The 27,591-nt window shown below is 47.2% G+C and overlaps 2 protein-coding genes and 1 long non-coding RNA gene across 5 annotated transcripts in view; 2 read left to right on the forward strand and 1 right to left on the reverse strand.

Annotated features, from left to right (window-relative positions):
* MSRA (methionine sulfoxide reductase A) overlaps positions 1–8,412 on the forward strand; it is a 256,046-nt gene extending 247,634 nt beyond the window's left edge. For both annotated transcript variants that reach the window (XM_017830482.1, XM_017830483.1), the window contains exon 6: positions 7,515–8,412. In XM_017830482.1, coding sequence (XP_017685971.1) covers positions 7,515–7,679 — 165 coding nt within the window. In that variant the 3' untranslated portion in view covers positions 7,680–8,412. The remainder of the gene's footprint in view (positions 1–7,514) is intronic.
* LOC108504940 overlaps positions 1–10,917 on the reverse strand; it is a 17,279-nt gene extending 6,362 nt beyond the window's left edge. For both annotated transcript variants that reach the window (XR_001877322.1, XR_001877321.1), the window contains exons 1-2: positions 10,861–10,917; positions 344–424 (exon numbers count right to left, since the gene is read on the reverse strand). This is a non-coding gene — a long non-coding RNA (uncharacterized LOC108504940). The remainder of the gene's footprint in view (positions 1–343; positions 425–10,860) is intronic.
* A 65-nt stretch (positions 10,918–10,982) lies between these two features.
* Positions 10,983–27,261, forward strand: PRSS55 (protease, serine 55). Its single transcript, XM_017830455.1, has 5 exons — positions 10,983–11,161; positions 12,032–12,221; positions 13,066–13,313; positions 15,416–15,555; positions 26,921–27,261. Exons 1-5 carry the CDS (start codon positions 11,077–11,079, stop codon positions 27,227–27,229), a joined length of 972 nt encoding a protein of 323 aa, XP_017685944.1. The 5' UTR covers positions 10,983–11,076; the 3' UTR covers positions 27,230–27,261.
* Positions 27,262–27,591: the final 330 nt, after the last annotated feature.

A 27,591-nucleotide genomic window follows, 5' to 3' on the forward strand; every position in this document is an offset into this window, starting at 1 on the left:
ATGGAGAGCAGGATATAACTTCCTTCCTATGCACGTTCACAGGAGCAGTATCCAACAGGAAAAAATAGATTTTATTCTGCTGTCAGTCCCTTTTAATACAATTTAGACCAAATTCAAAGCTCATCTTTCCCCATTGCTAGAAGGGACAACCAAGCCTGTCTGGATTAATGTGCCGTTTCAGCTGGCACAGCTGATTGTTGTGGGCAATGGGGAAGCAAACTCAGATGGGAATAGTAGGAAATATCAGACTAACTGCTCTCCTGACCCTTCCTAGACCCTCTGAGCACAACCACTTGGGGCCCCAGATATGTTAATACCAGGCTATCAGCCAGCTGTGATTTACCTTGGCAGGACTGATGTAGATCCAAGCCCAGCAATCCTTTCCCCTCTGGCAGGAAGGAGTGACCAAACAGGCTGCTCTGAGCTAAGTGTTTAAGGGAAAAGCATTTCAGAGGGAGCAGATCTTCAAACTGAGGGAATAGACTATAAATACATTCACAGCTTTCCCCCAAGGCTCCTGGGCTGTGTCTCCAGCCAGGTTCAGTTCACTTGACTCCTATGATGTGTTCTGTTGTGTGGGAGGGTTTTGTCAATAGGAAAAAGCTCTGACAAAGTCAGTTTTGGAGTTTTATGGATGAGAATCAGGATTCTTCAGCTGAGACACCCTCTTTTTCTATTGTATTTCCTTCATATCTGTATTTTCTCTGTGCTGCACTGGAAGAATACATTCCTATGGACAATTCCACATGAACAATTCCAGCAGGTTCATGTAAAAGCATCTCTCCTCTTTGGCCAGGTAATGGATAGTCCCTGTAGGAGGTATCCTGGGCTACATCCCCACAGCATGGGCAGCAGGATGAGGGAGATTCTCCCTCTCTACTCTGCTCAGGTGAGACCCCACCTGCAGAGCTGCATCCAGCTCTGGGGAACAACAGCACAAGGATGTGGAGCAGCTGGAGCAAGTCCAGAGGAGGCCATGGGGATGCTCTGAGGGCTGGAGCCCCTCTGCTCTGGAGTCAGGCTGGGAGAGCTAGGGGTGTTCACCTGGAGAAGAGAAGGCTCCAGGGAGACCTGAGAGCCCCTTCCAGTGCCTAAAGGGGCTCCAGGAGAGCTGGAGAGGGACTTGGGACAAGGGATGGAGGGACAGGACAAGGGGGAATGGCTTCAAACTGACAGGGACAGGGTTAGATGGGATCCTGGGAAGGAATTCCTGGCTGTGAGGGTGTGAGGCCCTGGGACAGGTTGCTCAGAGAAGCTGTGGCTGCCCCTGAATCCCTGGAAGTGTTCCAGGCCAGGCTGGACAGGGCTTGGAACAACATGGAGTAGTGGAAGATGTCCCTGCTGATGGCAGGGGGTGGAAGAAAATGAGCTTTTAAGTTCTTTCCCACCCAAACCATTCCATGATTCCATGATCTTTGTGCCTTCAGATCGTGCTGTGTGACTGTGTCATCAGGTACAGCTTGTTTTCTATCCCAGCAAACACCACGGAAAGCTGTGGAGTTGAGGAGTTTTGCCATTTCTGCTCTTAGCTCCATATACCTGATCTATGAAGGATGAGGAATGAATACCCACATAATTCCACCATTCCCACATTTGCCAGAGGCACACTGCAAAGTGGGTTCTGAGCCTAGACAGCTTCCCTGCAAGGATATTAATAATACTTAGAAATTCTAAAGCACTCCAAAGGCCTGTGTGAGCATTAGCTAATTATGTAGCACTCCAAAGCCCTGTGCAGAGCATTAGCTGATCAATTCTTGCAGCACCTATCAAATATATCAATATCTTGGAGTCCACTGTGAGGAGGTATCTGGAAACAGGAGAATTTGGATATCTGGTCCCAGTCCTTGCCACTGCCCAGGATTGGTTGCTGGGGTTAGACTTCACTTGCCAGCCCCTGCTCCCACATTTTCCTTGGCAGGATCCAAAAGGAGGTCACCTACGTGGGTACAAATGCAGATTTTTCCAGAGAAGTAGGATGTCAGCCCATCCCAGGGCTTGTAGAGGTTGTTGGCATCAAATAATTTGGAAAAGCCAACATCAGTAAGCGACATGGAGAAGACTGGGCCCAGCACGACAAACTGAGGTGCTGCAACCAACTGAAGGCAGCACAAAGGAAACAATTTAAAATAATATATCCTTGAGATGTGATTGAGCAGAGTGGGCTCTCTAAAAAGGACAAGGAGAATGAGGAGAAGGAGGACATAAATGAGGGAGAAAATCAAATGTTTTTAATTGCACATTATTAAGGCCTGATGCTACTCATCATGTTGTTCCCTGTGGACCCAAGTTAGTTCCTCCGGATCAAGTGAGCTAAATTTTTGCTCCCAAATCTGCCAGCAACAAATCCACAAACCTGGCAAAGTCAGTTAAGTTGTTCTCCAGTTAAAAATATCACAGTAATCATGTATCCAGGATGTACACATCCTACAGAGGATCAAGTTCATGTAGCAAATTCCTGCAGGTCTTCTGCTGAAACAGTGCAACTCCTTTAATGCTTAATGATTTTGGAAGTGGAGCTGAATTTTTGTATTGCTGATGGTATAAAATTTTCAGTAGCCTTTATAATAAAGGCCCTACAGATTTTCTATAGATCCTCAGCACAGTGAGATGTGCCTTAGAGTTTGACATCAGGGATGAGTGAGGATACAGAAGCAGAAGCTGTCACATTGTCAAGATGCTCTGTAGTGTTTTCAACAGCAGTGATTTTAGAGGAGATTTTAGAAATACAGCAGATTTGTATAACTTCCTGGGACATGAGATAAAATGCATGTTGCTGTAAACTTGTTTTGAAAGTCTGTATTGAATCAAACACAGGATGATGCCACTTTTATTAAAAGCCACAAAATGCTCAAAGCCAATTAATACTCTGCTGCTTTACTAATGCCTCTGCTCAGAAAATTAAATGGTTTCATTTAGCAAACCCAATTTTAAAGCTTTTCTGTCAAATTTATAAGTGGGTTCAACCCTTCTCTAAATTTCCTGGAATTTTCAGCACAGCATATCAAAGCATCAGTGGCTTCAAGTATTTGGAGTTACAAGGGAATTGTGCTTTCTTGGCATAGTTCATTCCAAATTCTCAAGGCACTTTACAAGGATTAGCTATAAATAGGAAATAAAAGGTACAAATAACTGTGCAGTTTTTGCAGTGAAGGGAGATTAAGCTGTCTTGGGAACCTGTGCAGTTCAACATCCTCATAAAAGGGCTGAAAAAGGGGAGACAGACAATAGTGACGCACCAAAACCTGCTGATGGTACAGAGTTATTCCAAGTAAGGCAAACTAGACATGCCTACAAAAAAGCTGGAAAAGAATCTGATAACATCACATGTCTGGGCAATCAAATAGCTGCTGAAATTCCATGTGGATAAAAGTCAAGTGCAGGCACAATGACAGGGTTTAAATTAGCCCGCGAAGGAGGTGATGGCGTCACTGCAGATGGTTCTTGGAAAACATCTGCTCCGTGCTCAGCAGAGGTCAGGAAGGCAAGTGGAATGCTAAGAATTACTGGGAAGGAGAGGGAGAATAAAAAGGAAAATATGAGTACAGCACTGAACAAATCCGTGGTGCTGCTCTTGAGCAGAGTGTAGTTCCAGTCATCCCAGTGAAAGCAGCGGTGAGTGGAAGTGGAAGGGATGCAGAAAAGGGTGAGGAGGCTCAGCTGGGTTATGGGATGGGTAGACCAAGCCTGTGGATCTGGCTGAAGACAGGAATGAGCAGGATTAAGGTGTAAAATCAAGAGAGCGAATAAGGAATTATATGAGGAGGCCACCAAGATGATCAAAGGGATGGAGCCCCTCTCCTGTGAGGAAAGGCCGAGAGAATTGGGATTGTTCAGCCTGGAGAAGAAAAGGATTTGGAGTGACTTAATTGTGGCCTTCCAGTACCTAAAGGGAGCCAACAAGAAAGATGGAGAGAAATTTTTTACAAGGACCTGGAGTTACAGGACAAGGGGAAATGGCTTCACACTGCCAGAGGGCAGGGTTAGGTGGGATATTAGGAAAAAATTCTAAGGTGAGGGTGGTGAGGCCGTGGCACAGGTTGCCCAGAGAAGCTGTGACTGCCCCGTCCCTGGAAGTGTTCCAGGCCAGGTTGGATGGGGCTTGGAGCAACCTGGGCTAGTGGAAGGTGTCCCTGCCCATGGCAGGGGGTGGAATGAGATGCTTTTAAGGTCCCTTCCAACCCAAACCAGTGTATGACTCTATCTTTTTGGCAGAGGATGGTGATGATATCCTCTGGTCATCCAATGGTCAGGCAAGAAGTTTAAAGCAAACAACAGGAAATAAACTTTCATAGTCTATAATAAATTAAGAAAATCATCAAACACAACATCTTTTACATGATGAAAGTACAGATTGTTTAAAAAACTAGTTGTGCTGAAGTTCTCAGCACTGGCTTCGACATGTCAATGAGCTTGGAGGTCTTTTCCAACCTTAATGATTGTATGATTTTAAAAGTGTTCCTGCTCCAGCACCTCTCCCAGTGTCCCAAACTGGCCATGTCCCCTCTGCAGCTGGGTGAGCTTTGGGTTCTGGTTTGTCTGGCCCCTCACTGTCAGAACCTGACAGGGCTTTTGGGGTGGATTATAACAAATTAAAGGATCACTGTGATCTTGCAGCACTTGGCAGTGCTGGCTTAACAGTTTGAACCAATGATCTTAGAGGGCTTTTCCAACATAAATGTGATTGTATGATCTCCCCTATGACAAAACCTGCAAAAAATCCTCTGAATGAATGAATTCTCCTTGAATTGAAGGGGAATACTGGGGAGGGAAATGATCCAATAGCTCCTTAAAAATTTCTTGCACCAAGTAAAAGGGTTAATTGCAGCATGGTAATGGGAGGTCCTGTCCGATGGCTCAGGAATTTTGAGACAGTGAAGACTAAAAATTCTTTTAGAACAGGATTATCATCACATTATATTTATAATTATAAAATCCTCCCTCAGTGGCAGGATATCAATCCAGGGTGGGATGATTTACACCTGCCAGAGCCAGCACATCGTGAACTTCTCCGCCTTTCCCAGTGAGGTTTTTATCTTCAGTCGACACAGTGAGGAAAAGGAAAGTGTTTTCCCCTTTAAAATCCAAACATTCCAGGTGTTTGGCAGAGTGTAGGAGCTTGGGGTTCCCACTGCTTCTGACAACAGGGCTGAGATCTTTTGCTAATGACCGAAGTGCACTATAATGAGTCGTCTTGGGCTTCTGCTTTATTGGGTGTTTGAACAGAGTGTTGGCGATTCCGAAAGGGATACATGCTGTTCATGCCCCCTTGTGGTACATTGTCGAACAGAATGGGTTCCCTAACTGACAAAATGAGGCCAATGATGGAAAAGTCCCAGGTAAAAAATGTGTAACAAATACTGTTTTGCACAGTGGAAAAATCTCTCCCCCTCCAGCAGCGTCCTCATGACTCAGTTAAGGGGGAGAACCAATTTTGCATGGATTTGCAGCAGCAAGGAATGACTAATGCCCATGATGACAGACTTTGTGCCATCTTTCTGGAGTGAAGATAATTTCAAAAGTGTTTTTCTTTGCTGGGAAGGTTGGAAAGTAAGTGAAATAGTGCTTTAGAAAAGCAGTTGTGTTGACACCTCTTTCGAGTTCTTCGTTGCCGACGTGTTGTGATACGAACCTTCATGTTTTTTATCTTCCTCACTGACGTGTCTGACGGGTAAATAACCTGATTCCCTTGGGACAAAGTGTATCCCTGAGATGAAAAACACTGTTTGGTGATTTTACATGGGGAAATAAGCGCAGATTCCTGTGAAACTGGGCTTGTTACCACCACCCCCCCCTCCACAGTGTTCAAACACAATTAATTAACTCGTCAAAGTCTTCCTAAGCTGGGCTGAGAATTTAGATGTGGGGTTGGGAACTCAGGGGCTCTCCAGACAGGTCAGTCACAGATTTTGAAAACTGAATACAGCAAAATTTATCCTCCAGGCAGTGAAATGATGGGAATAAATCAGACTAATACTCTACAAAGTCTAGGAGCTGCAGTCAGAGTGTGGTCAGGGCTTAGCTGTGCTGAGGCAGGATCTAGGAAAACTTGTAGAAAATTTGAAGACTTTTTGATCCCAAATTTGGGACTTTTTGGTCCTGTTATTTAACTGCCAGCTGGCATTATTTCCATTATTTCCATTACATGTCATCTTTCTCTGTCCCCAACTGAGGATGTAGAAGATCATTGTAAAGAAGAAGAGAATTATTTCCTTTCCACATCCATGATGAGTACAACCAAAACAGTGGGTTTAAATTAAAGTAGTGGGTTTAACTGGGCTAGGCTTTAGGAAAAACTCTCTAACTGGGTGACAAATATTGGAATGGTCTCCTTCAGGAGACTGGAGGATCCCCATCTCCAAAGATCTTTCATAACCAATGTTTGTTGGGATCAAGGCATTGTCATTCATTCTATTATGATGAAAGAAGTTGGACTTGATGATTTATAACCAACTCTGTTTTGTGATTCCATGTGATGATTTCCCTATATTTGGTTTATTTATTAGTATGATAACACATATTTTCCTGGTAATCCTAAATGCTGACCCTTCTTGCTTATAGTTGATCTTCCTGTCAATCTGGCTGATTGCAATCAGTTCTATCTACATCCAGGACTTTAAAAATATAATTTTCAACAGGAGCCTGACACTAATTAAAGTGCTTATTAGGTTTGTGTTGACTTCAGTGAGCACAAGTTATGTCCCCACTGAGATGAGAATTGGCTCCAAAAAGTTGGTGTTTACCTTTTTCCTTAGAAAAGGACAATGCAGTAGGGAAAATGCCACAACAATCCATCTTAAAAAGAAATTCCCTCTGTCAGAAACCTCTCAGGAGTTCCAAACTCAGTTAGGAGAGATCAGAAAGAAATTAAAGTTAAATTTAAAATCCCCACCCACATTCTGTCTTCTTTTCCTGCAAAGTGATTATTGCTCCTGGTCCATGTGTTGGCAAATCTTTCTGAAATGAGCCATAATTTGCCTTAAAACTGCCTTTCTGGGCAGGATGGAACTGGTCTTTTTGAAGAACGGGGATGCAACAACTCTGTGAAAAAATCCTCAATGCTCTTATTTCCCAGTGGGGTTAAAATTTCACCCAGGAATTCTTCTTGGCATGAGGACATAGGGGGTGGATCACGCATTTTGAAGCTGAGGCACCTGCCAGGTGAGGGTTTTGGGCACTGCAAGGCACGGCCAGGATGGGTCAGGGTCTGCTTTCACATTTGTTTTCCACTCCTGTTGAAAGACCCTGGCAGGGTTAATAAAGAGAATAAATGTGTGGCCACAGCAAATTAACCAAATGAGCCATTAAGAGGGGATGGGGCCTCACCAATGCCTGCTTTGGAGCCTGCAGTGTCTCTGAGCAAAACATCAGGAGAGCAGGGATAAAGGGCTTTCAGGGATGTGCTGCAAATGGGATCCAGAGCTGCCTGTGGCTCCTTCTGGGAGGAAACCTGATGTCATTTCGTCAGCAGAGCAGCCAGCAGACCACTAATGGCTTTCCATCGTCTTTCCTGACAGGTATTGACGGAGGGAGGCTTCGGTCCCATCACCACGGAAATCCGGGAGGCTCCCGAGTTTTATTATGCCGAGGATTATCACCAGCAGTACCTCAGCAAGAATCCCGGCGGATACTGCGGCCTCGGGGGGACGGGGATTTCCTGCCCCGTCGGCCTCAAGAAATAGCCTGCGCTTACTCCACCACCTCCCCTTTGGCTTAGGGAGTTTGGGAAAAGACCATCAACCCTGGTAGATGCTCCAGTGCAGCCAGGGCATAAAGATTTGGGAATCTGTCGGGGAGGTTTGCCATGATCGGAGCCGCTTCTCATTCATCGGCATTAAAAACCAAATTAGAGGCAAAAATTTTGTTTTAGGGAGTTTGGGAAAAGACCGTCAACCCTGATAGATGCTCCAGTGCATCCACACCATCAGTGCATAAAGATTTGGGAATCTGTTGGGGAGGTTTTCCGTAATTGGAGCAGCTTCTCATTCATCGACATTAAAAACCAAATTAGAGGCAGAAATTGCTTCTTGCTCTAGGGAGTTCACAGGGTTTCCTTGGGATATGGAGAGGTGGAAAGAGATTCAAACTTCTCCAAGTTTGGCTCCAAGTGCTGTTAAAAGGAGGAATTAGGAGGTGGTTGCATCCATAACTGCTTTGGCACAACTCATGCCTTCAGAAATGTTGATTTCCTTGGATTGAGGAATTTGTGGGTGTTTTGAGAGCTTTGACTTCTGGAGACATGGTTGGGCTCTTTATCACCACCCTGTAATTTGGTGTCTTTGGGAATGATGAGCTGATAAGTAATTGTCCCACAACTCTGCTTTCTAGGATCACCTCTAGTGCCTGTTTTCTGAAATAATTTTAGTAAGAGAAAGTACAAATTGTAATGTGTTGCTGCTTCTTGACAGTTCCAAACCAAAAAGAAATCAGTTTTGTTTCCTGCACTGCAATAAATTACAGAAAAAGAAAAGAAAAATGTTGTCTGTGGTGTGTTCCAAGTGGGTAGATTTAAAAAAAAAAAAATCAAGTATTATAAAAGGCTGGCGTTTGTTAATTAAACACCAGGACTTTGAAATATGTATTATTGTGCATATTAACTAGAGCATGGAGGGACAGGACAAGGGGGAATGGCTTCCCACTGCCAGAGGGCAGGGTTAGATGGGATACTGGGGAGAAAATGGATATGAGATCCTGTGGGTTCAGAGTTCAAGGAGCGCTTGGACAACTCTCAGGCACACAATGGGGATTGTCGGGCCTGTCCTGTGCAGGAGTTGGACTTGATGATCCTTGGGGGTCTGTTCCAACTCGGGCTATTCTATCATTCCATGCTGTGGAATGTCCTAGGACAAACAGCTTCTTTAGGAGGGTTGGGAATTGGTTTGTCCCGTCCAAATTGCTGCTTGTAATACTTCCCAGTGGGAAGTGTGAGTTTGAGCCTCTCATGTGTTCCTTATTTTGGAGGCTGTCGTGATCACTGAGTTTGAAGAACATGTGCCCATGGTTTGTCCTCTTGCAGGTGTGCTTTCTTAGGTAAAGCTTGTAGCAGCCCACCTTGATCCATCCATTCTGGGCTCTAAAGCTCATTTTTGAGGGCCAGACAGTTGGGACCCAGAGGCACAAATCCACAGCATTTCCTCCTGCTGAGCTCTCCAGGGCACTCCTCTCCACATCTTGGTCTGATGTTTCCAACTCATATTTTAGGCTCAGAAAGGCCCAAACCAGCTCCTGAACATCTCCTGTACCTACCCAGCAGACCAGATGGAGCTCCAAACTTGGAGGGACTGAAAATGGGAACCAGAGAGTCAGTTTGGGCTTGTAAATCCATTGCTGAAGCCCTTCCTGCTTTATCCAAAGATGGACAGTAAATATGTGCCGGAAAAATTAACTCCCCATCTTCCCTTGCTCCTCAGCTGATGTTGAGTTCGTTCCAGTCTCAAAATCCAGAGGAAAACAGTCCTTTTAGTCCTGGGGAAAGCTCACAGGAGGTATCTCTGGCATGTTAGGCTCTTCTGGAGATGCCCCAAAATGTGCCCACGTCCCACTGGGGATTTCGAGTTGCTGTGGTCACTGATCCCGTCCTTAATGTGTCATGCCATGTAGTTGTTCCAGTGCTCACTGCCAAGGTAACCAACACTTCTGTCTAATTTCCTTGGCACGAGGTGACAGAGAAGCAAAGAGGAGAGGAAAATAAAGTATTACTTTCATCCTGTGCATTGTTAATTGAGATTTCAGTGGGATAACTCCGGATTTGCTCCGAGGCAAAACATTTCTGAATCATTTGGGGGCTTTATAAAATTCCCCTCCCTCCCTTCCTACTCCATGTTATTGTTTTGAAACAAGCTGGAAAGTCTTTGGGAAAAGTAACATTCTGTCCTTAATACAGATATGCTCAAGTCTGAATCTGGCTGAGGGTTTTTTTAAGTCTTGTCCTGATGGAAATGATGTGTTGGTGTAGAAATCAGCATAGATGGGTGCACTGATGCTAAAATTGGCCCACACCAAAACATTTTGCCACCACAAATTTATTTCTGGAGTTACTGTGGGGTGGAGTTTTGGCCTGGACCCCTTACAGCTGCTGCTGAAGAGACAAGGACTGTGAGGGATGTGATCAGTAAAGGTGAGATGCTAATTCAGCCTCATGGATTAATTTTTTAAGCTGGATTTAGCCCTGTGAACCATCCTTGCCCACAGGGAAGAAGGGAGTGGCTGCCTCAACATCTCTGATATGAAACTTTCAACTTGGCACCATTTGAAATTTGCCCTGTGACAGAGCTTCCCCTTTCTTCTGCAAACACAGAATGGTTTGGGTTGGAAGGGACCTTAAAAATCACCAAGTTCCACCCTGTACCATGGGCAGGGACACCTTCCACTCTCCCAGGTTGCTTCAAACCCCGTCCAACCTGGCCTTGAACACTTCCAGCGGTGGGGCAACATGGTCCTGTTTAAGTACATACAAGTAAGTGCCCCAGGCACAGTCTAAGTGGAGATAAAGTTAATTAAGACTTCAGCATTTCTCATAGTTGAAGGTGGAAGCTGATGCAGGACCAGCATCCAGGGTCTTCAAAGATGGCTCAAGATCCAGAAAAGGCTACAGCACCCAGCTCACCCAATCCACTATTGCCACACCCTGTGAGGTCAGTCCAGGATACAGTCAGGAACTGCCTTCAGGCTCCAGGGAGACCTGAGAGCCCCTTCCAGTGCCTAAAGGGGCTCCAAGAGAGCTGGAGCAGGACTTTGGACAAGATCTGGGAGAGACAGGACAAGGGGGAATGGTTTCCCACTGCTGGAGGGCAGGGTTAGATGGGATATTGGGAAGAAATTCCAGCTGCCCTGTCCCTTCTAGAGCTAAAGGAAATCACAAACCTGGAAATCACTGAGCTTTCCCTCAGGGAACATTGATGCCTTTTGGCCTTAGGAAGGATGGCATCCAATCGCCCCGTCAACTGGAACAGGGGATGCTGTGATGTCACACCCTGGCAGGGAGCTGGGTTGACATGGAATGCAGATGCTTCTGAGGTGTCTGCAGAGGCATCAGTGCTCTGAATCTTGGGGAACAGTGTTGTTCCAAGATGGATTGAAATGCTGCTTCTTGTCATCTCCTGTTTAACTTCTCTGATCGGCAGCGCCGCTGCTGCCGGTGGCCGTGCAGGATATTCACACGTGGGTGAGTGAAACAGGCCTGGGGTTGCTCCTTGGACCTCGTGGCCTTGTTCAGCCTGATGCTAAACCTTCCACTCCCTAAGCAAGGATTTTATCCAGACTGCTTATGGGGGGGTCCTGCCCACCCCCAAACTGCTGGGGCAGTGCTTGGCAGAGTGCGGGTTTGGGGAGGGGACAGGGACATCAGGATCAGGTGTACAGATCATGGAGCAGGTCAAGGGAGGGGATTCTCAGCCTCCACCCTTGTGAGACCCCACCTGCAGAGCTGCATCCAGATCTGGGGTCCAACAGCAGAAGGATGTGGAGCTGCTGGAGCGAGTCCAGAGGAGGCCACGGAGATGCTCCGAGGGCTGGAGCCCCTCTGCTCTGGAGCCAGGCTGGGAGAGCTGGGGGGGTTCACCTGGAGAAGAGAAGGATCCAGGGAGACCTTGGAGCCCCTTGCAGTGCCTAAAGGGGCTCCAGGAGAGCTGGAGAGGGACTTGGGACAAGGGCCTGGAGGGACAGGACCAGGGGGAATGGCTTCTTATTGCCAGAGGGAAAGATTAGATAGGATATTGGGAAGGAATTCCTGGCTGTGGGGGTGGTGAGGTCCTGGCACAGGTTGCCCAGAGAAGCTGTGGCTGCCCCATCTCTGAAAATGTCCGAGGCCAAGTTGGACAGGGCTTGGAGTAACCTGGGATAGTGGAAGGTGTCCCTGCAGGGATATGACAGGGGGTGGAACGAGATGGTTTTTAAGGTCCCTTCCAACCCAAACCATTCCATGATTTCATACATATTGTAGACGAGTGCTCTGCATGCTGTCCTGCCCCTCCAGCTGAGCTGCACAGGCAGTGGCACTCTTGGAGATGTCCCACATGTCTCATTTTGTCCCCAGAGTGTGGCCTCCGACCATCCTTTGAGTCCTTCCTGGAGACTGGCAAGAGGATCGGGACAGGGAGATCTGTGCAGCTGGGAGAGTTCCCGTGGCACGTGAGCATCCAGAGCCACAGGAAGCACATCTGTGGAGGCACCATTATCAGTGCACTGTGGATTTTAACTGCTGCCCATTGCTTTGCCAAAGAGCTGTGAGTACTCCAGGGAAGGGAGGACAGCCCAGGCACAGTGGGGTGGTAACACTCCTCCTTGTGGGAGTAGGATATGGATGTTCTTGGGGTCAAACACAATGTATATGTGACTGAGCCCTTAAAATGGGAATTTTCTCCTTTGGGGAAAACAGGCCCATTTTTGAACACAGAAATGTGAAGAATCCACGAGGAGCAGAAAGGGAATACTTTCAGGAATGGCCTGAGCAGCCTTGTGTCATCATACCCATGATGATGTTCTGGGGGCCCCAAGCATTTCCTGTCCACCTACAAATGCTGTGGCACCTTGTAAAAAGTGACATATTCCATTCCATCTTATTCTAATCCCCAAATTATCTTTGCTTTCTCATAGAAAACACCTTTACCTCATGGAGACTCTGATTTTAAACCATCAATTTCTGGATAAATTCATCCCATGCAATGCCCAGGGGTGGAGTCCAGCTCTCTGTGAGCCTCCTCCAAAATTTGGCAGGTCCAAGAGCTGCCACTGCTCAGTGACAAAGGACCTGTGGCACCACAGCCTGGAGCAGCTGGCTGGGGGCAGTGTGGCCAGAACAGCCAGCCCAGGGCACAGTGATCCAAAAGATCCAGCCCATTCCATCTGTTTGTTGGTGACTGGGTTATTTATATCCTGGTTGCACTCACATTCTACCTCTGGAAATCATCTTTGCCTGGAAGTGAGGGTAGATTTCCACGGCATTTATGGGTGAACTACCTGTGCCATTTGCTGACCATCCCTCTACCCTGCTCAGGGGGAAGAGACACCAACCTTTAGGACCCAAATCCTTCATGTTTACTATGTCTCCACTGCTATTTTGTTTATAAGGCCACCAGATCTCACGGTTGTAGTGGGGGGAATCAACCTCAGTGTCCCGCTGGAAGAACACAAACCGGACAGCTTGATCCTCCACGAGAACTTCAACACCACGAGCATGGCAAATGACATAGCCCTGATCCTGCTCAGCTCTCCCATCGAGTTCAGCAAGGAGAAAATTCCCATCTGCCTGCCCTTCATGTGTGACATCCATACCTGGCAGCACTGCTGGGCTGCTGGCTGGGAGAACACAAGTGCAGGTGAGGCTCTGTCAGGAGGTGGTTTTGCTAACGGAGGAGGGGTTTGAGCCATTTCAAGGAAATGTTCTCTCCCAGGGGGGGTTATCCACACTAACTTCCACTCCCTACCCCCCTGGTTAGCACTTCCAGACCTTCACAGCTCCTACATACCCACCAATTCTCTGTTCAGTGCAAGAACCAGTCACCTACTGCCCCCCAGAGCAAAGTCGGGTGTGTTCAAGCTGAAACCTTAGAGCCACCTTTGCTCTGCAGGAGCCCAAACTTTGGACCCATTTTTTGGCACCCAAATTAAGACAGAGATGGTTAAGAAGAATCATAGAATCACAGAATGGTTTGGGACCCTAAAGCTCATCTTGTTCCAACCTCCTGCCATGGGCAGGGACACCTTCCACTATCCTAGGTTGCTCCAAGCCCTGTCCAACCTGGCCTTGAACACTTCCCACCTTGTAGGATCCTTGTGGGTCACTTCCAGCTCGGGATATTCTGTGATTCACCCAGTTAGGCTGGGTCTAAAGTGGTCTGGAATAAGGGAAATGAAGGTCTAGGGTTGTCTTTGGCTTAATGCCTCCACGAGCCAGATTGACTCTGGTGTTGGCCACCCCTTTTTTCCACTCATTTAGAACAGCAGATTGCTGTTGCTAATTGCTCTTGTTTAAGCCCTAATGAAAGTAGTTCCAGCACTGACTGTGACCCAAAATGTCTATCCTGAACAAATGTCACTAAAAAGTGAGTGAGCTATTTCATTAGTGAAAAGAATTAATCAGGACAGCGTGGGCAGGGCGGTGCCTTTGGATTCAGCAATCCTTCCTAGAGTGAATGTCCCATTTCATCCTCGCTATTCTGCTCCAAAGGGCTGCTATCCCCCCCCTCTGAAACTGCATTTTCCTTCCTAGGCTTCATTTTGCTCATGTAACAGTAATACACACACTGTGTCATAGCTGTGAAACTCTCCCGTTTCACCAAGGTAACATGTTCTTAGGAACAGAAATGCAGTGGCTGTTCAGAGTCCCTCTGAGGCGTGGCAGGATTTCTCTTTAGCTCACCTCTTTGCAAAATTCATGGTGCAGCTCCAGAGATCGGCCTCTTGCTGCTGTGTGGGCTCAGCTGACACTGATTCTGTTATCCAAGAACCGCTGTCGATGTGCTCAGCCCTGGCACACCCCTGATGAGAGGGATGTGTGATGTTGTGATGGTGTGATGAGGCCACAGCAAGCGGTACAGGATCATGGGTTGGTTTGGAGGGTGACCAAAAGACTGAAAATATACCAGTGGGCTACTTGGAAAACCCACTAATTTCACCTACATTTATCTCTAAAGCGAACCTGAGTCTGAAGGATAAAACAGAGACCTTCAGATCATTAGAAACTCACTCCTTCTGTATTTTACTGAGCTAAATCCTCCCAGCACATTCAGGAAACTGTGACTCAATGGTAAGATCTAAAACACAGAAGACTGTCAGGTGACTTTCCAGCTAAGATGGGGGCATTCCGTGGAAGTGCCCACAGATGACAATCCCTGAGAACTGGGATTATTCAGCCTGGAGAAGAAAAGGTTCCACGGAGACCTCAGAGTCCCTTCCAGTGCCTAAAGGGGCTCCAAGAGAGCTGGAGAGGGACTTGGGACAAGGGCCTGGAGCAACGGGACATGGGGGAATGGCTTTAAGCTGAAGGAGGGTAATTTAGATGGGACATTAGGAAGAAACTCGTCCCTGTGAGGGTGGGGAGGCCCTGGCACAGGTTGCCCAGAGAAGCTGTGTCTGCCCCGTCCCTGGAATTGTTCAAGGCCAGGTTGAACAAGGCTTGGAGCAACCTGGGCTAGTGGAAGGTGTCCCTGCCCATGGCAGGGGGTGGAACTGGATGAACTTTAAGCTCCTTCCAACTCAAACCATTCTGCGGTCCTATAAGAAAGCCAAGAGCACAAACTCATCCTTGCTGACATTTGGAGAGCCCCTGGAAGCCCCTGTGACCCCAAGACCCTGTGGTTGCGTCCTGAGACTCCCTTGCCCTGAGACGCTTTCCAAATTCAGCTGAGATCAGTCCCAGGGCAGGTCTCCAGCTGCTCTGCAGGTTTGTTAATGGTTCTCTTCCCACTTTCTGGAGCAGATGCTGTGCCAGCATCCCACGTGCTGCAGAAAGCGCGGGTGAAGCTCATCAGCAGGGAGCAGTGCCTGAAGCAGATCCCACAGCTCCGGGAGAATGTGATGTGTGCTGAGGTGGAGGAAGGAGAAGGAAGCAAGTGCCAGGTAAAGTGACCAACATTTCCTCAGCCCAGGGCAAGGCAGTGCTGCTTCACCACCAGGTTGCATACTGAAAGGAGACAGGAATGTTTGTCCTGGAGGGTCAAAGCAAAAGAATGGGGAGAAAAGTTTGGGCCAGGAGTGTTTTATCTGAATATTAGAAATGTTTATCAGGTGAGGTTTTGGCTCTGATCCAAATGTCCTTTGCTGACATGGCAGGTTGGTCCATGGGTGCCAGGACTAGTCCCATCTTGCTACAAAGTGGTACTGAGAGAGGAAGATAGACCTTTTAAGCTAAATTAGAAAGAGTTTGAGCAGTAATTGGTATCAGGCAGCTGACACAAACACCCGAGTGAGGCAAAACTGACTCAGAACTTGTGCCCTCAGAACATATTCCACCCTCAGGATTTCTGACCTGATGGCAAACAGAGTCTGAAAACCAAAAAACACTTTATCTTTTGTATCATCCAACCTCCAACCCCTTCTCTGAGAGCCTGTGTAGGAGGCTCTCCTACAGCCTCCATGCTCCACTGGGCAAGGATTTTAGAATCACAGGGTGGTTTGGGTTGGAAGGGACCTTAAAGACCACTCAGTTCAACCCTCCTGCCATGGGTAGAAACACCTCCCACTATACCAGGTTGCTCTGACCCCCATCCAATCCCATCTTAGATGTGTGTGCGTGTTTGGAGAGGAATGGATGGGCAGACACATGTATGGAAGCTTCATCCCGTAGGAATTATTCATTAAAGGAAGTAAAACAGCACCCAGGACAGAGAGAGATCCCCTGCCCTTGGGGCAAAGACAGTGGTTGCAAGGACCAGGGACTGCAAACCAGGGCAAGCCAGGCCTGTAGCAGGGCAGGGAAGGAGAAGTTTGCTTTGCAAAATGATTTTTTGATTAGCCAGGGAGCATCTGCCTCTGCAACCATTCAAGTTCTGACTTTCACCTCCATTCAATTCAATCAAAAGTTTTAAAAAGAAACCTGCCATGGGATAACATTAACATGATTAAGGAATGCACTTCCCAGCCCAGTCTGGAGTTCTGTGGGTGAATTATGCTGGTGAAACAGCGAGAGCATTTGTACCCAGAGAAATGAATCTCCCGTATTCGGAAAGCTGATGAGGGAGCTATTTTGATCAACAATAATGTCAGAGTTATCTGAGAAATGAACTAGGAATGTGAGCTTTCCAAGCAATGGAAGCACATGAGGATTGCATGTGGGATATTGGTCAGGATCCAGCACCTGCACACTTTTTGTGGGAGCTTGACCAGGCAGGAAAGTCTCACAACCTGAAACAACGAGAGCAGGAGAAAACCAGACCCCAGGCTGGAAGTGGAGCCCTTCAGGGGACAAACAAGTGACATGATTTTTCATCTGAATTTGCTAACTTGCATTTTGCTGATGGGTGGTTTTCTGGGAAGTGCTGATTAAAGTTGGGGACAGCACATTTTGGCCTCACTACGTTGGTTCAGGAATTTGGTGGCTTGTCCATGAATAGATTACTTGCTAATGGACTGGGAGGCCAGGGCTGGACCTGATGTTTATTCTGCAGCAGGGATCACTGGAGGAAATCACAGAATCACTGAGGTTGGGAAAGACCTCTAAGATCATCAAGTCCAACCTGTGACCAATCCCAACCTTGTCACCCAGCCCAGAGCACTGAGTGCCACATCCAGTCCTTCTTTGAACACCTCCAGGGATGGGGACTCCACCACCTCCCTGGGCAACCCCTTCCAATGTCTAACCACCTTTTCATGAAGAAATTCTTGAAATTCTTGTCCAACCTGACCCTCCCCTGGCACAGCTTGAAGCCATTCCTTCTTGTCCTGTCCCTTGTTCCCTGGGAGCAGAGCCTGACCCCCCGGCTCCCCCCTCCTGTCAGGGAGTTGCAGAGAGGGAGAAGGTCCCCCCTGAGCCTCCTTTTCTCCCGGCTGAGTCCCCCCAGCTCCCTCAGCTGCTTCTGGTGCTCCAGCCCCTTCCCCAGCTCTGTTCCCTTTCCTGGATGTGCTCCAGCCCCTCAATGTCCTTGTCTGAGGTGCCCAGAGCTTGACAATTCATCTGCCCTGGGCAGAGGGTGAGGCACTGTGGACACTGCAACCTATTAAGCTCTGCTTGTCTGTAAAGATTCCGGGGTTTGTGTCAAAGGAGAATGAGGTCGGATTTCAAAAGACCTAAATCCTTTACAAAGTCATCACTGTCATGGACACAGAGCAGCCCTGGGCATGGTGTTGGTCTGTGCCAACCAGCTGTCTCATGGATGACTTCCAGACACAGCTCCAGCTTTTGCACGGATCATGAGCCACCCACAGTAATCATTTTGGAGAAGCTAGGAGAGAGGAGAAGCTCAGGCAAGGCAGAGACTCCAGATCAGGGAACAAGCCCTGGGGAGGCTGAGTTTGTTACTCTAGCTGTGATCCCAGGAAACCTGGAAGCCACACTTGGCATAGCCACATGATCTGTCTGGACGCAGAGTACATAAAAGCCTTACAATTAACCTGAGCTTTGCTGAGTATCAGGATACACGTGTTCATGTCCAGAGCCAGGCTAAGGCAGGAAAGTTGCTGGACTTGACATGGTAAGTCTACATGATCCACATCTGGATCCAAGGCTTTGAACTGTGATGGAAAGAATGACTTTACACTGGCAGGTAGTGACAGGACAAGGGGGGAATGGTTTTGAACAAAAAGAGAAAAGATTTGGGTTAGATGTTAGGAAGAAATTCTTGGCTGGGAGGGTGGGGAGGCCCTGGCACAGCTTTCCCAGAGCAGCTGTGGCTGTCCCATCCCTGGAAGTGTCCAAGGCCAGGTTGGATGGGGCTTGGAGCAATCTGGGCTAGTGGAAGGTGTCCCCACCCATGGCAGGAGGGTTGGAATGAGATGAGCTTTAAGGTCCCTTCTTATCCAAACCATTCCATGATTCAAAGAATTTATGGTTCCATGAATATCCTCAGTCTTTGCCCTGTGTTCCATTTGTGTGCCAGATTTCCCCTGTTCCAGGTTAAAGTTGATTTATGTGAATAACTGAAGTCCCACCAGTAGCTCCACCAAGGCATCATGTAGAACGTTTATCCTACTGCCCACTGCCTTAGTACCCCTGTGCCAAAAGGACACAGAATCACAGAATCATTAAGATTGGAAAAGACCTCTGAGATCCTCAAGTCCAACCTGTGACTGGCCCCCACCTTGTCACCCAGCCCAGAGCACTGAGTGACATGTCCAGTTGTTTCCTGAACACCTCCAGGGGTGGGGACTCCACCACCTCCCTGGGCAACGCCTTCCACTGCCTGTCCACCTTTTCCATGAAGAAATTCTTCCTGCTGTCTGACCTGACCCTTCCCTGGCACAGCTTGAGGCCATTTCATGAATAGAAAGTCCATGAATAAAAAGGCTCAGACATTTCACCAGCTGCCATCATGCCAGTACCAGACAAGACTAATTTGTGGATGACTGACCATATTCCTATAATAACTCAAGGAGATTGAATAGCAGAGCTCCCAAGTATTTGTACTTGAAAAAAATAATCCATTCACTTAAAAAGCAAAATCTATTATATCCCAATTCCCTCGCAGTTCTGCAGACAAATATATAGATTGACTGTGAATTAACACTAACAGGAGCTGTAATTGACTTATAGTTCTATTTAGTCACAAACATTAGCATTAATGGATGTTCATGGGGTACAAGTGCTAAGGAACAGACACTAAAGATGGCCTATGTATTATTTTTTGTGTGTGCTACATTTCTTCCATGACCCCATGAACCACAATTGATGTCTAATTCCTTGCTTTCTTAAGCACCTTTTGTCAGGCTCTGATGCAATGGTAACTTGAACAATAATTAGAGTATAAGGGACTCACAAAGCAAATGCCTCCCTTCAGTGCCTTCCCTGCCCAGGCAAAATTCAGTAAATGGCCCAATTATATTTCAGAGAGGCTGTGGGGGCAGCTCTGGATGTGGTGATTAGGATGGAGCGTGTTCAGCTGGAGTCACAGTTCATGTGCAGTTCAGGTCAGCAGCAGATGAAGGGGGGCCCAGCCCCTGGCCTGACTTTCAGGGGAAGGAATCCTTGTGTGGCCCCAAGAGCAGTGGGATGGTCCCAGCTCATGGGCTGCAGGTATCTGCCCCCTCCCACAGACTGTAGCAGGAGGTGGTTTTGGCTGTGGAATCATAGAATGATTGGAATTGGAAAGGATCCTAAAGATCATCTCATCCCACACCCTTGCCATGGGCAGGGACACCTTCCACTAGCCCAGGTTGCTCCAAGCCCCATCCAACCTGGCCTTGGACACTTCCAGGGATGGGGCAGCCACAGCTTCTCTGGAAAACCTGGGCCACCACCCTCAGAGGAAGAATTTATTCCTAATATCCCATCTAACTCTGCCCTCTGTCAGGTTAAAGTCATTCCCCCTTGTCACATCTTGGATAAATGTCTGAAATGATACCAGGATGCATTTGGGGCTCTGGATCTTGATTCCTTTAGTTCTGTGAAAAAGCAGGGAAGGACCTCTTTTGTTCAGCTGCAATATGTCCTGCCCACATGTACCATCAGCAGTTTGGAAAGGGAGAAATCCCTTTACAGCGTCTGGGATGCTCAGGGCTCTCACCCCACACAGCTGGAGCAATAGTGGTAGTTATTGTGCAAATCTGGGTGGGATTTATTCAGCCAGATTACAAATGTCTTTTCTATAACCATCAGCATCCACACAACCATCTTTCCATCAACAGGAAGAAAAAAAAAGCACTTTTGGCGAGTCACTGAGACTCTTTTAACCACCTATGTTAAAATGACATCAATCTATGTGTGTGTGTGTGTTTATTGCTCCCCATTAACTAAAATCAAGCTGAAGATATTTGGTTTGGAGACACTTGGTTCCAAGGCAGGACAGTTGCCTACATCTAAATATCCAGTGCTATTTTAGATATCCCAGGATATCCCCCTGGTATCCCACTGCTCCCACCTCAGTCCACACCCCAGTGCCAATAATGTGACTGCAATGGGAACCTGACACTGGAAAAGCTCTTGCACTCTTTCACAAGTTCTTGAATCCTTTTGCTGGTCCTAACGTGGCTCCAAAACTGCAAAGGAAGACCTGTAAGATACAATCTTTTAAAGAAAAAAAGTCTGCAAATGAAAATTAGGTCCATAAAGTTAAATCATCATGAATTCAAGGGCAAGATCACAAACCAGGACAGTGTGGGCAGTCCCTCAGGCTGCTTAAAATACCCAAACAGGGGGGATGAGTGATGGTGTGGCTGCAGCCCTTTGGGATGGGGAGTATCCATACGAGGTCTGAGGTTGTAGGTCCTTCTGCCCATCAGACAAAAGTCTCCTTGGGGCCAGAAGTCAGAACTAACCGCATTTCAGCTCTGAACTATACAAAATTACTTAATTTTTGTACCTTACCTTAATATTTGTCGTACCTTACCTTAATACTGGAATCACAGAATCGCTGAGGTTGGAGATCATCGAGTGCAACCACTCCCCCAGCACTGCCAAGGTCACCACTAACCCATGGCCCCAAGTGCCACATCTACAGGTTTTTTGAACACTTACAGGGATGATGACTCTGGGCAGCCTGTTCCAATGCCTGACCACCCTTTCAGTGAACAATTTTTTTTCCTAATATTCAATCTAAACCTCCTCTGGCAGAACTTGAGGCTGTGTCTTCTACTCCTATTGAAAAGAGTAACCCATTCCCTATCCCTCTCATGGGTTTTCCATCACTGAACTGTCACTACCACCATGAGAAGAGTTTTTTCCCTAAGGGATAGATTGCTTTATGTAGGAAGGTGTCCTGGGGAAGCTCCAGAACAAAGCAGTAAAAAGGTGTTACTGCATTTGCAGTCTCTTAAATTTGCACTGGAGTGTTCTTTGATGTGCAGCTCACAAGAACCAGAACATTTTTCCTGCATCCCAGGGTTTTAGAGGGCTTTCATCATTCTATCATTTTATGATGTGGGCAGAAAAGGGAGCACATTCAGGCTGTGGTGCCTTAATTTCATCTGTCAAAAATTAATTCCTATTGCAAGGACCTGGGATGTTGATGATGTCGGATGTCTCTTCTGTTTTCTTCCTCTGGGTCATAGCTTTTGGTCCCTCAAACTGAAGCTGCTTGGGGTCCAGCATGACTTTGTGTGCCTGGTGGGTGAGGCTGTGGGGAGCAGAACACCTCTGGAGCCAGCTGGACACCAAATCCCAGTGTGTGCTTGCCCTGGGATTGGGGGAATGGGTGTGATGACTCAGAGGAACCACTTCTTGTTCAGTTCCCATGAGTCAATACAGCTTTGAGGGAGAGCCATGACTCACAGGCACATCCAAATTCTCTGAAGGAGTTGCCAAGCAGGTGGCAGAGGGTGATCCAACCATCTAACACAAGCTGAGATTTCCAAAACTCTCACCAAAGGTTCGTGGAGAAATCGAACCACCATGAAGTGGAAGGGCTTCAGTTTGAAAGGGAGTCAACACAGAGGAAGGATTTGAATGGAGAAAGGGCTTCCAAGGAGAGTTATGTTGGCATCCATCAAGGAATTGTGATGTTCGAGGAGGGCAAATGCTGAGATGACTAAGTTGGCCACGGCATTACTCCAAGTGGTCAGAGTGGAAGCTGACTGCAGCAGGACTCACTGTTCTGAGTGACTGGAGGCTAAAACAGATGCAGAAGGTTAAAGAGCAGATGCAGCTCATTATTGATAAAGAAAAATAATGGATACAGGGAGAAGCAACTCCAGCTGTTCACTTGCCATAATAGGCTCTAATTTAGCTATTACCACATAAGATCTTGGAGTAACTGTGGATAGTCCTTCAAAAACATCAGCCTGAGGCTCTGTGGAGGTCAAAAAGGCAATGAGAGCATTATGAATTATTAGGACAGGAAAAGGTAGCAAAGCAAATGTGTGGTGCCAGGGCAATAATCATGTGATTCCATGCCTTGTGTGCTGTGTGTGATTCTTGTCCACTCCATCTGAGAAAGGAGTGGCAATTTTAGAAAAGGAGGGAAGTAGAGTAGGAAGGATGAACAGGGACATGGAACAGCTTCTGGCAGAGCAGGGAATAACAGAGCAAGGCTCTGAGGCTTGTAAAAGTGATGTCTGACGGGGATGTGACAGAGAATTCTGAATTCCTGAGCAGCACAGAGAGGAGTCAAGAGCTGTCCTTGTGCCACTGTTGCTCCAAAGACATGAAGGAGGGGTGTCTGAGGGCCTTATCAGGCAGCAGATTTAAAACAAAGAGAAGGAAGTGTTTTCTCATCCATCAGATAATTAAACTATGGAAGTCACCGACCAGGATGTTGTGGGTATTTATCCTAAGGGATAAATGGATTCGAAAAGCAATTAGGGAACTTCCTGGATGGAGATCTCTCCGAGGCTATTAACCGCTGTGATGTAAATACAACTCTGTAAATACTTGTGCTGTTTCTCATTCTCCTTCCCTGAGCACTTGCTGCAGATCACAGTCAGAGACAGGAGTCTGGGCCACACGGGGCTTTGGCCAGATGCATTTTAACTGTTTGTGCCACCACAGTTACTAATGGGCCCTGCTGACATCATGGATGGATTTGGGTGGTCTTCTCCCATTTTTCATCATGAGGATGGAGGGACAAAGTAGCTGAAGGCTCTCACCTGAGATCTCAAAGGGTTTGTGTGAAAGAGGTCCAGGTGCCCCGTGTTACCTGGTTCATTTTTGGTACCTGCACACTAAAATGGCCACAGCCTCCTTCCTCCCACCTTTCTCCAAAGACAGCTTGAAATAATTGAAGAATCCTGTGTTTGCCTTTGCTTCCAGCAGCCAGGGCAGCTCTACTGGCCAGTGCTGTGATTCACATGCTGATTGTCTCCAATTTACACAGAGCTTACCAACATGAAAATGAAACCAGCAACGACTTGCAGGGATTGTGTATCCATCTAATGAGGATCAGATGAGTTGTTCTCCCTCCCCTGGAGCTTCTCCCACCTCAGAAGATTTATGTGGCTGAACGTGTTTGTTCTGATCAATCACTGCGTTGCGGACACGAATACAAATATAAAAGGGAGAAGATTACACTTTTGATCCAAAGCCCGCTAAAGTCAGCAGAGAGGCTCCTGATGCTCACAAAAACGAGGGGGAGAAAGATGAAACTTTTCGTTCTGCTCCAGTGAACGAAGAACCTTGTTAGTCAGTGACAGATTTTATACAACCCAGAGCTATTTGTCAGTGAATACATCATTGCTCTCACCTCTCCTAATAGGAGGATTAACATGTTTAAGGCACGAATTCAGCACCAGATCTGATTTGTCGTGGTTGCTTTTCACTCCTCTCCTAGATGAAAACATGCAACAGAAGCAAAGATGCTATTTTTAGTTGGTTTCTTTTTTTTCTATCCAGAAACTTGGCACTTAGACTGAAAAGCAGGAGCTTTCAGGTGTCTGCTGCGTGTTGGTGACCAGAAGTATTTCACCACCAGGGTACAGGAGCCTGAAAGCAGCATTTAATAATTCTTCGATCCTCAGAGTCGTTAACCTGAGCGTTCATTAAATTAGTGTCACTGGAAGCATCACAGAGATGAGATAATTGTCCCAGCACTCCAAAACTTGCTCCTCCCACACCCTCTCCTACACAGGGATGGAAAACCTTGGGCTGGCATTTCTGAGAGCTTAAGGTGGATACAGGGATATTCAGAAGTGTCCAAGAACTGAGTTTATTTTCTCCATCTTTAGTCCTGTAAAAACCAGGTTACTGATTCATCCGGGCTCCTGCTATAATTATGTGAGCGACATTATCACACGGAGGGGATGATTTAGCCCACACTGTGATAAAATCATCACATTAAATAGCTGAAGTTGAGAGAAATGGCATATTAGAAGTAGCACCCATGAAGCAGAGCAACTCAGCCCACATGGAAAGGGATCTGAAGCAGGATTTGGGTCTCGGAGTTTGTGGATTAGGGAAATGGATTTGCAGCTGCTGCCTGGGCTTTCACAGCATTGCTGAACTCCCTCCCTGCCCAGGTTTTAAATCGTGATCCCCCTTTCCCCACCAACCAAATGGACATGGTTAAAGAGGCAAAGAGAGAAGAGCAGACCTGATTTGAAAGGAAAACTGCATGAGACATGGCTTAAGTAGGGATTCCTGGCTCTGCTGTTGCCTCGTGCAAATCACATCCCGTTTGTGCCATGGATTTCTCAGCTCTGAAACGCAATAAGACATTTCCCCCAAGGACAGTCATGAGGCACCAGGAATTAACTGGTGTTTAAAAGATCCTTTGCAAGTGTGAACAGCCCCTAAACTGGACATTGAAAATTATCTGCCCCATGGTGGGCAGGGTCTCCACCAGTGCTAGAAACCTCCCGCGATGGGAAGAGCTGGAATAGGAGCAGGCAGGGCCGTGAGCTGCTGCGTCACCGCCTCGCGCTCTCCCCGCTCCATTTATCATCTTTGAGTGGGAGGCCTTCCTCTCACTACCAGGATAATACAGTTTGGCCTGTTCCTGCCCTGAGGGAATCAGCAGCAAAATTCCCAGTAATTGAGCTGTGAGTGGATGCTCATTCATTCAAACAGGATGCCATCGCCAAGGACGCCGATAACGCACGGGAGCCAAGGTCACTGCAAGGTCACTCGTGTCATTCACACGAATCCTTGGCTGAAATAGGATTGGGAAATGTCTTTAGGTGCTGAGTCTGAACAGGGTCTATCAGCACCACCTGACTGCAGGCAGCACTGCTATTACTACAATAACACCGTTTCAGTGCCGATTTGTGTTTGGACTCAATGATCTTGAAGTTCTTTTCCAGCCTAAAGATTCTGTGGTCCTTTTGGGCACCTTCCAGTTCAGAATGCTCTATGATTCTGTAAACATTCCCACTGTATTTATCTTAATTTCTCCCTCCTGTATGCATTTTGAACAAAAAAACCCAACAAACAAAACAGGGAAAAAAAGAATATTAATGACCTGGGTTCTCCATCTAGTGGAGTAGGAATTCAACCATAAACTTTAGTGAGTGCTGATGAGCTGCACAAGGGACCACGGTGCCTTCCTTGCTCGTTAATTAATGTGTGTTAGCTCAGGGTGGCTGCTGGAGGAAGAGGCTTCATCCATTAATGACAGAGATGTTTCTCTCACTAGTGTGCAAACAGGGAAGGACAGCATTTCCCAGTAAAGTTTGCTGTCTCGGGAAATGGGTTTGTGTTGAATTTATTCACCATATGTGCTGGAGAAAAGGTGGAAAAAAGATGCAAACCCACCGTGGAAGGAAATTTATTTATGGCAGGGGCTGCACAGCACTGAAGATGTACAAAGAAATATGGAATGGTTTGGGTTGGAAGGGATCTTAAAGTTCATCTCATTCCAATCCCTTGCCATGGGCAGGGACACCTTCCACTAGCCCAGGTTGCTCCAAGCCCTGTCCAACCTGGCCTTGGACACTTCCAGGGATGGGGCAGCCACTGGTTGCTTCTGGGCAACCCATGCCAGGGCCTCCCCACCCTCACAACCATGAATTCTTTCCTAATCTCCAACCCAAATCTACACTCCTTCAGTTTAAAACCATTCCCCCTTGTCCGGTCCCTCCAGGCCCTTGTCCCAAGTCCCTCTCTCGCTCTCCTGGAGCCCCTTTAGGCACTGGAAGAGGCTCTAAGGTCTCCCTGAGCCTTCTCTTCTCCAGGTAAACCCCCCCAGCTCTCCCTGCCTTTCTTCAGAAAAGGCTGTATCTGCCTGGGTGGATTTTTTGCTGATTTCTTTTCTCCCTGGGGTTGTGTCCAGAGATTCCATAGCTAGATGAGCTCTTGGTGTTCCAGACAGAACAGCCATCAGGAGAATCTTCCTCCCTTTGAGGTGGCTGCAATCTGCAGTTGAAGCCTTTCCCACACTGCATGAGTGATGGCTGCCTTTCCATCACCAGGCAAGCTTTCGGTGAAATCCCTCTGGTTTCAGGAAGGATTTGTCAGGATTATTGCTCATCTCCTGTCCAATTTCTGGATGCCAGCCCCCAAAATTCACAGTGGCAGGTACCCAGCACCCACACGCACCAGCCTGGCAGAGAAGTCAAGGACTGAATGAGCAGTCACAGCAAATGTCCCTTTTCACTCCTGGATGTTGTCTCGTGCTGACAGGTTTCAGGGATCCTCCTGGGACCACGGGAGCATGTGGAAAAGCCTGGGAAGGACAGGGCAGTGCATTGAGCCAGAGCTTGGGACTGTTCTCCTCTTACCTTCTGTATCTATTTATTCTACAGCATCTCGGGACTGAGCTGTGAAATTTTGAATCCAAATTTCCTTTTTCCTCCAACTCCTCACAAAACTGGGACAGAGTTTGATTTTCCCAGTCAGCCTATGTGAAACAGCTGCCATGAGGGCCCTGATGTTTGATCCAGCTGTAACATCCTCCTTCTGCCACAGGTGGACAGCGGGGGACCTCTGGTTTGCAGCTACTGGAACACCATGAAGTGGTTCCAGGTCGGAATCATCAGCGAGGAAAAGCCAAACCACAAGATTTTAACGTCTGTTTACAGCTACCTTGGCTGGATTGAGAATGAAACAGCCATAAGGGGCAAACCTTTCCTCATTGAAGGTGTGGACAACGGGGCACATCCCAGGTTCATTCGTTCCAGAGCTGGGGCACAGCTGGTGTTTCTTGAGCATTGTTTCCTTTTATTTATCTCTTTAGTAACAATTCGTTTTCTTGAGAGAAGATTTCTGAACACATAATAAAAGTCAGAACTTCCATCTCATTCTTTTTCCTCTGCTGTGTGAGGCCAACCTGCTCCACCTCGCTGGGGTGGGCACGGACACCAACATGAGGCATCACAAAGAGACAGGGGGTGGAGAAATGAAATGGCAGAGGCAGGACTTGGACAAGAGGGGCCATAATCCTCTGAAAAACACAGGTTTTCCATGTCAGACCCAGTTATTTGCTAAGCTCAGATGCAAAGCGGAGATGTGACATCTGAAGGTGCTGATCCCCTTGGAAAGTTGAAACCTTAGGAAAGATCCTCACTTACTTAACTGCACATAAGCTTAGCTGGTGGTAGGACAGCTCTGGGGTAATGTATCTTTAGCTAATTATTAGC

This window comes from Lepidothrix coronata, unplaced genomic scaffold (assembly GCF_001604755.1).
Source record: "Lepidothrix coronata isolate B3197 unplaced genomic scaffold, Lepidothrix_coronata-1.0 Scaffold179, whole genome shotgun sequence".
Lineage (NCBI taxonomy): Eukaryota > Metazoa > Chordata > Aves > Passeriformes > Pipridae > Lepidothrix > Lepidothrix coronata.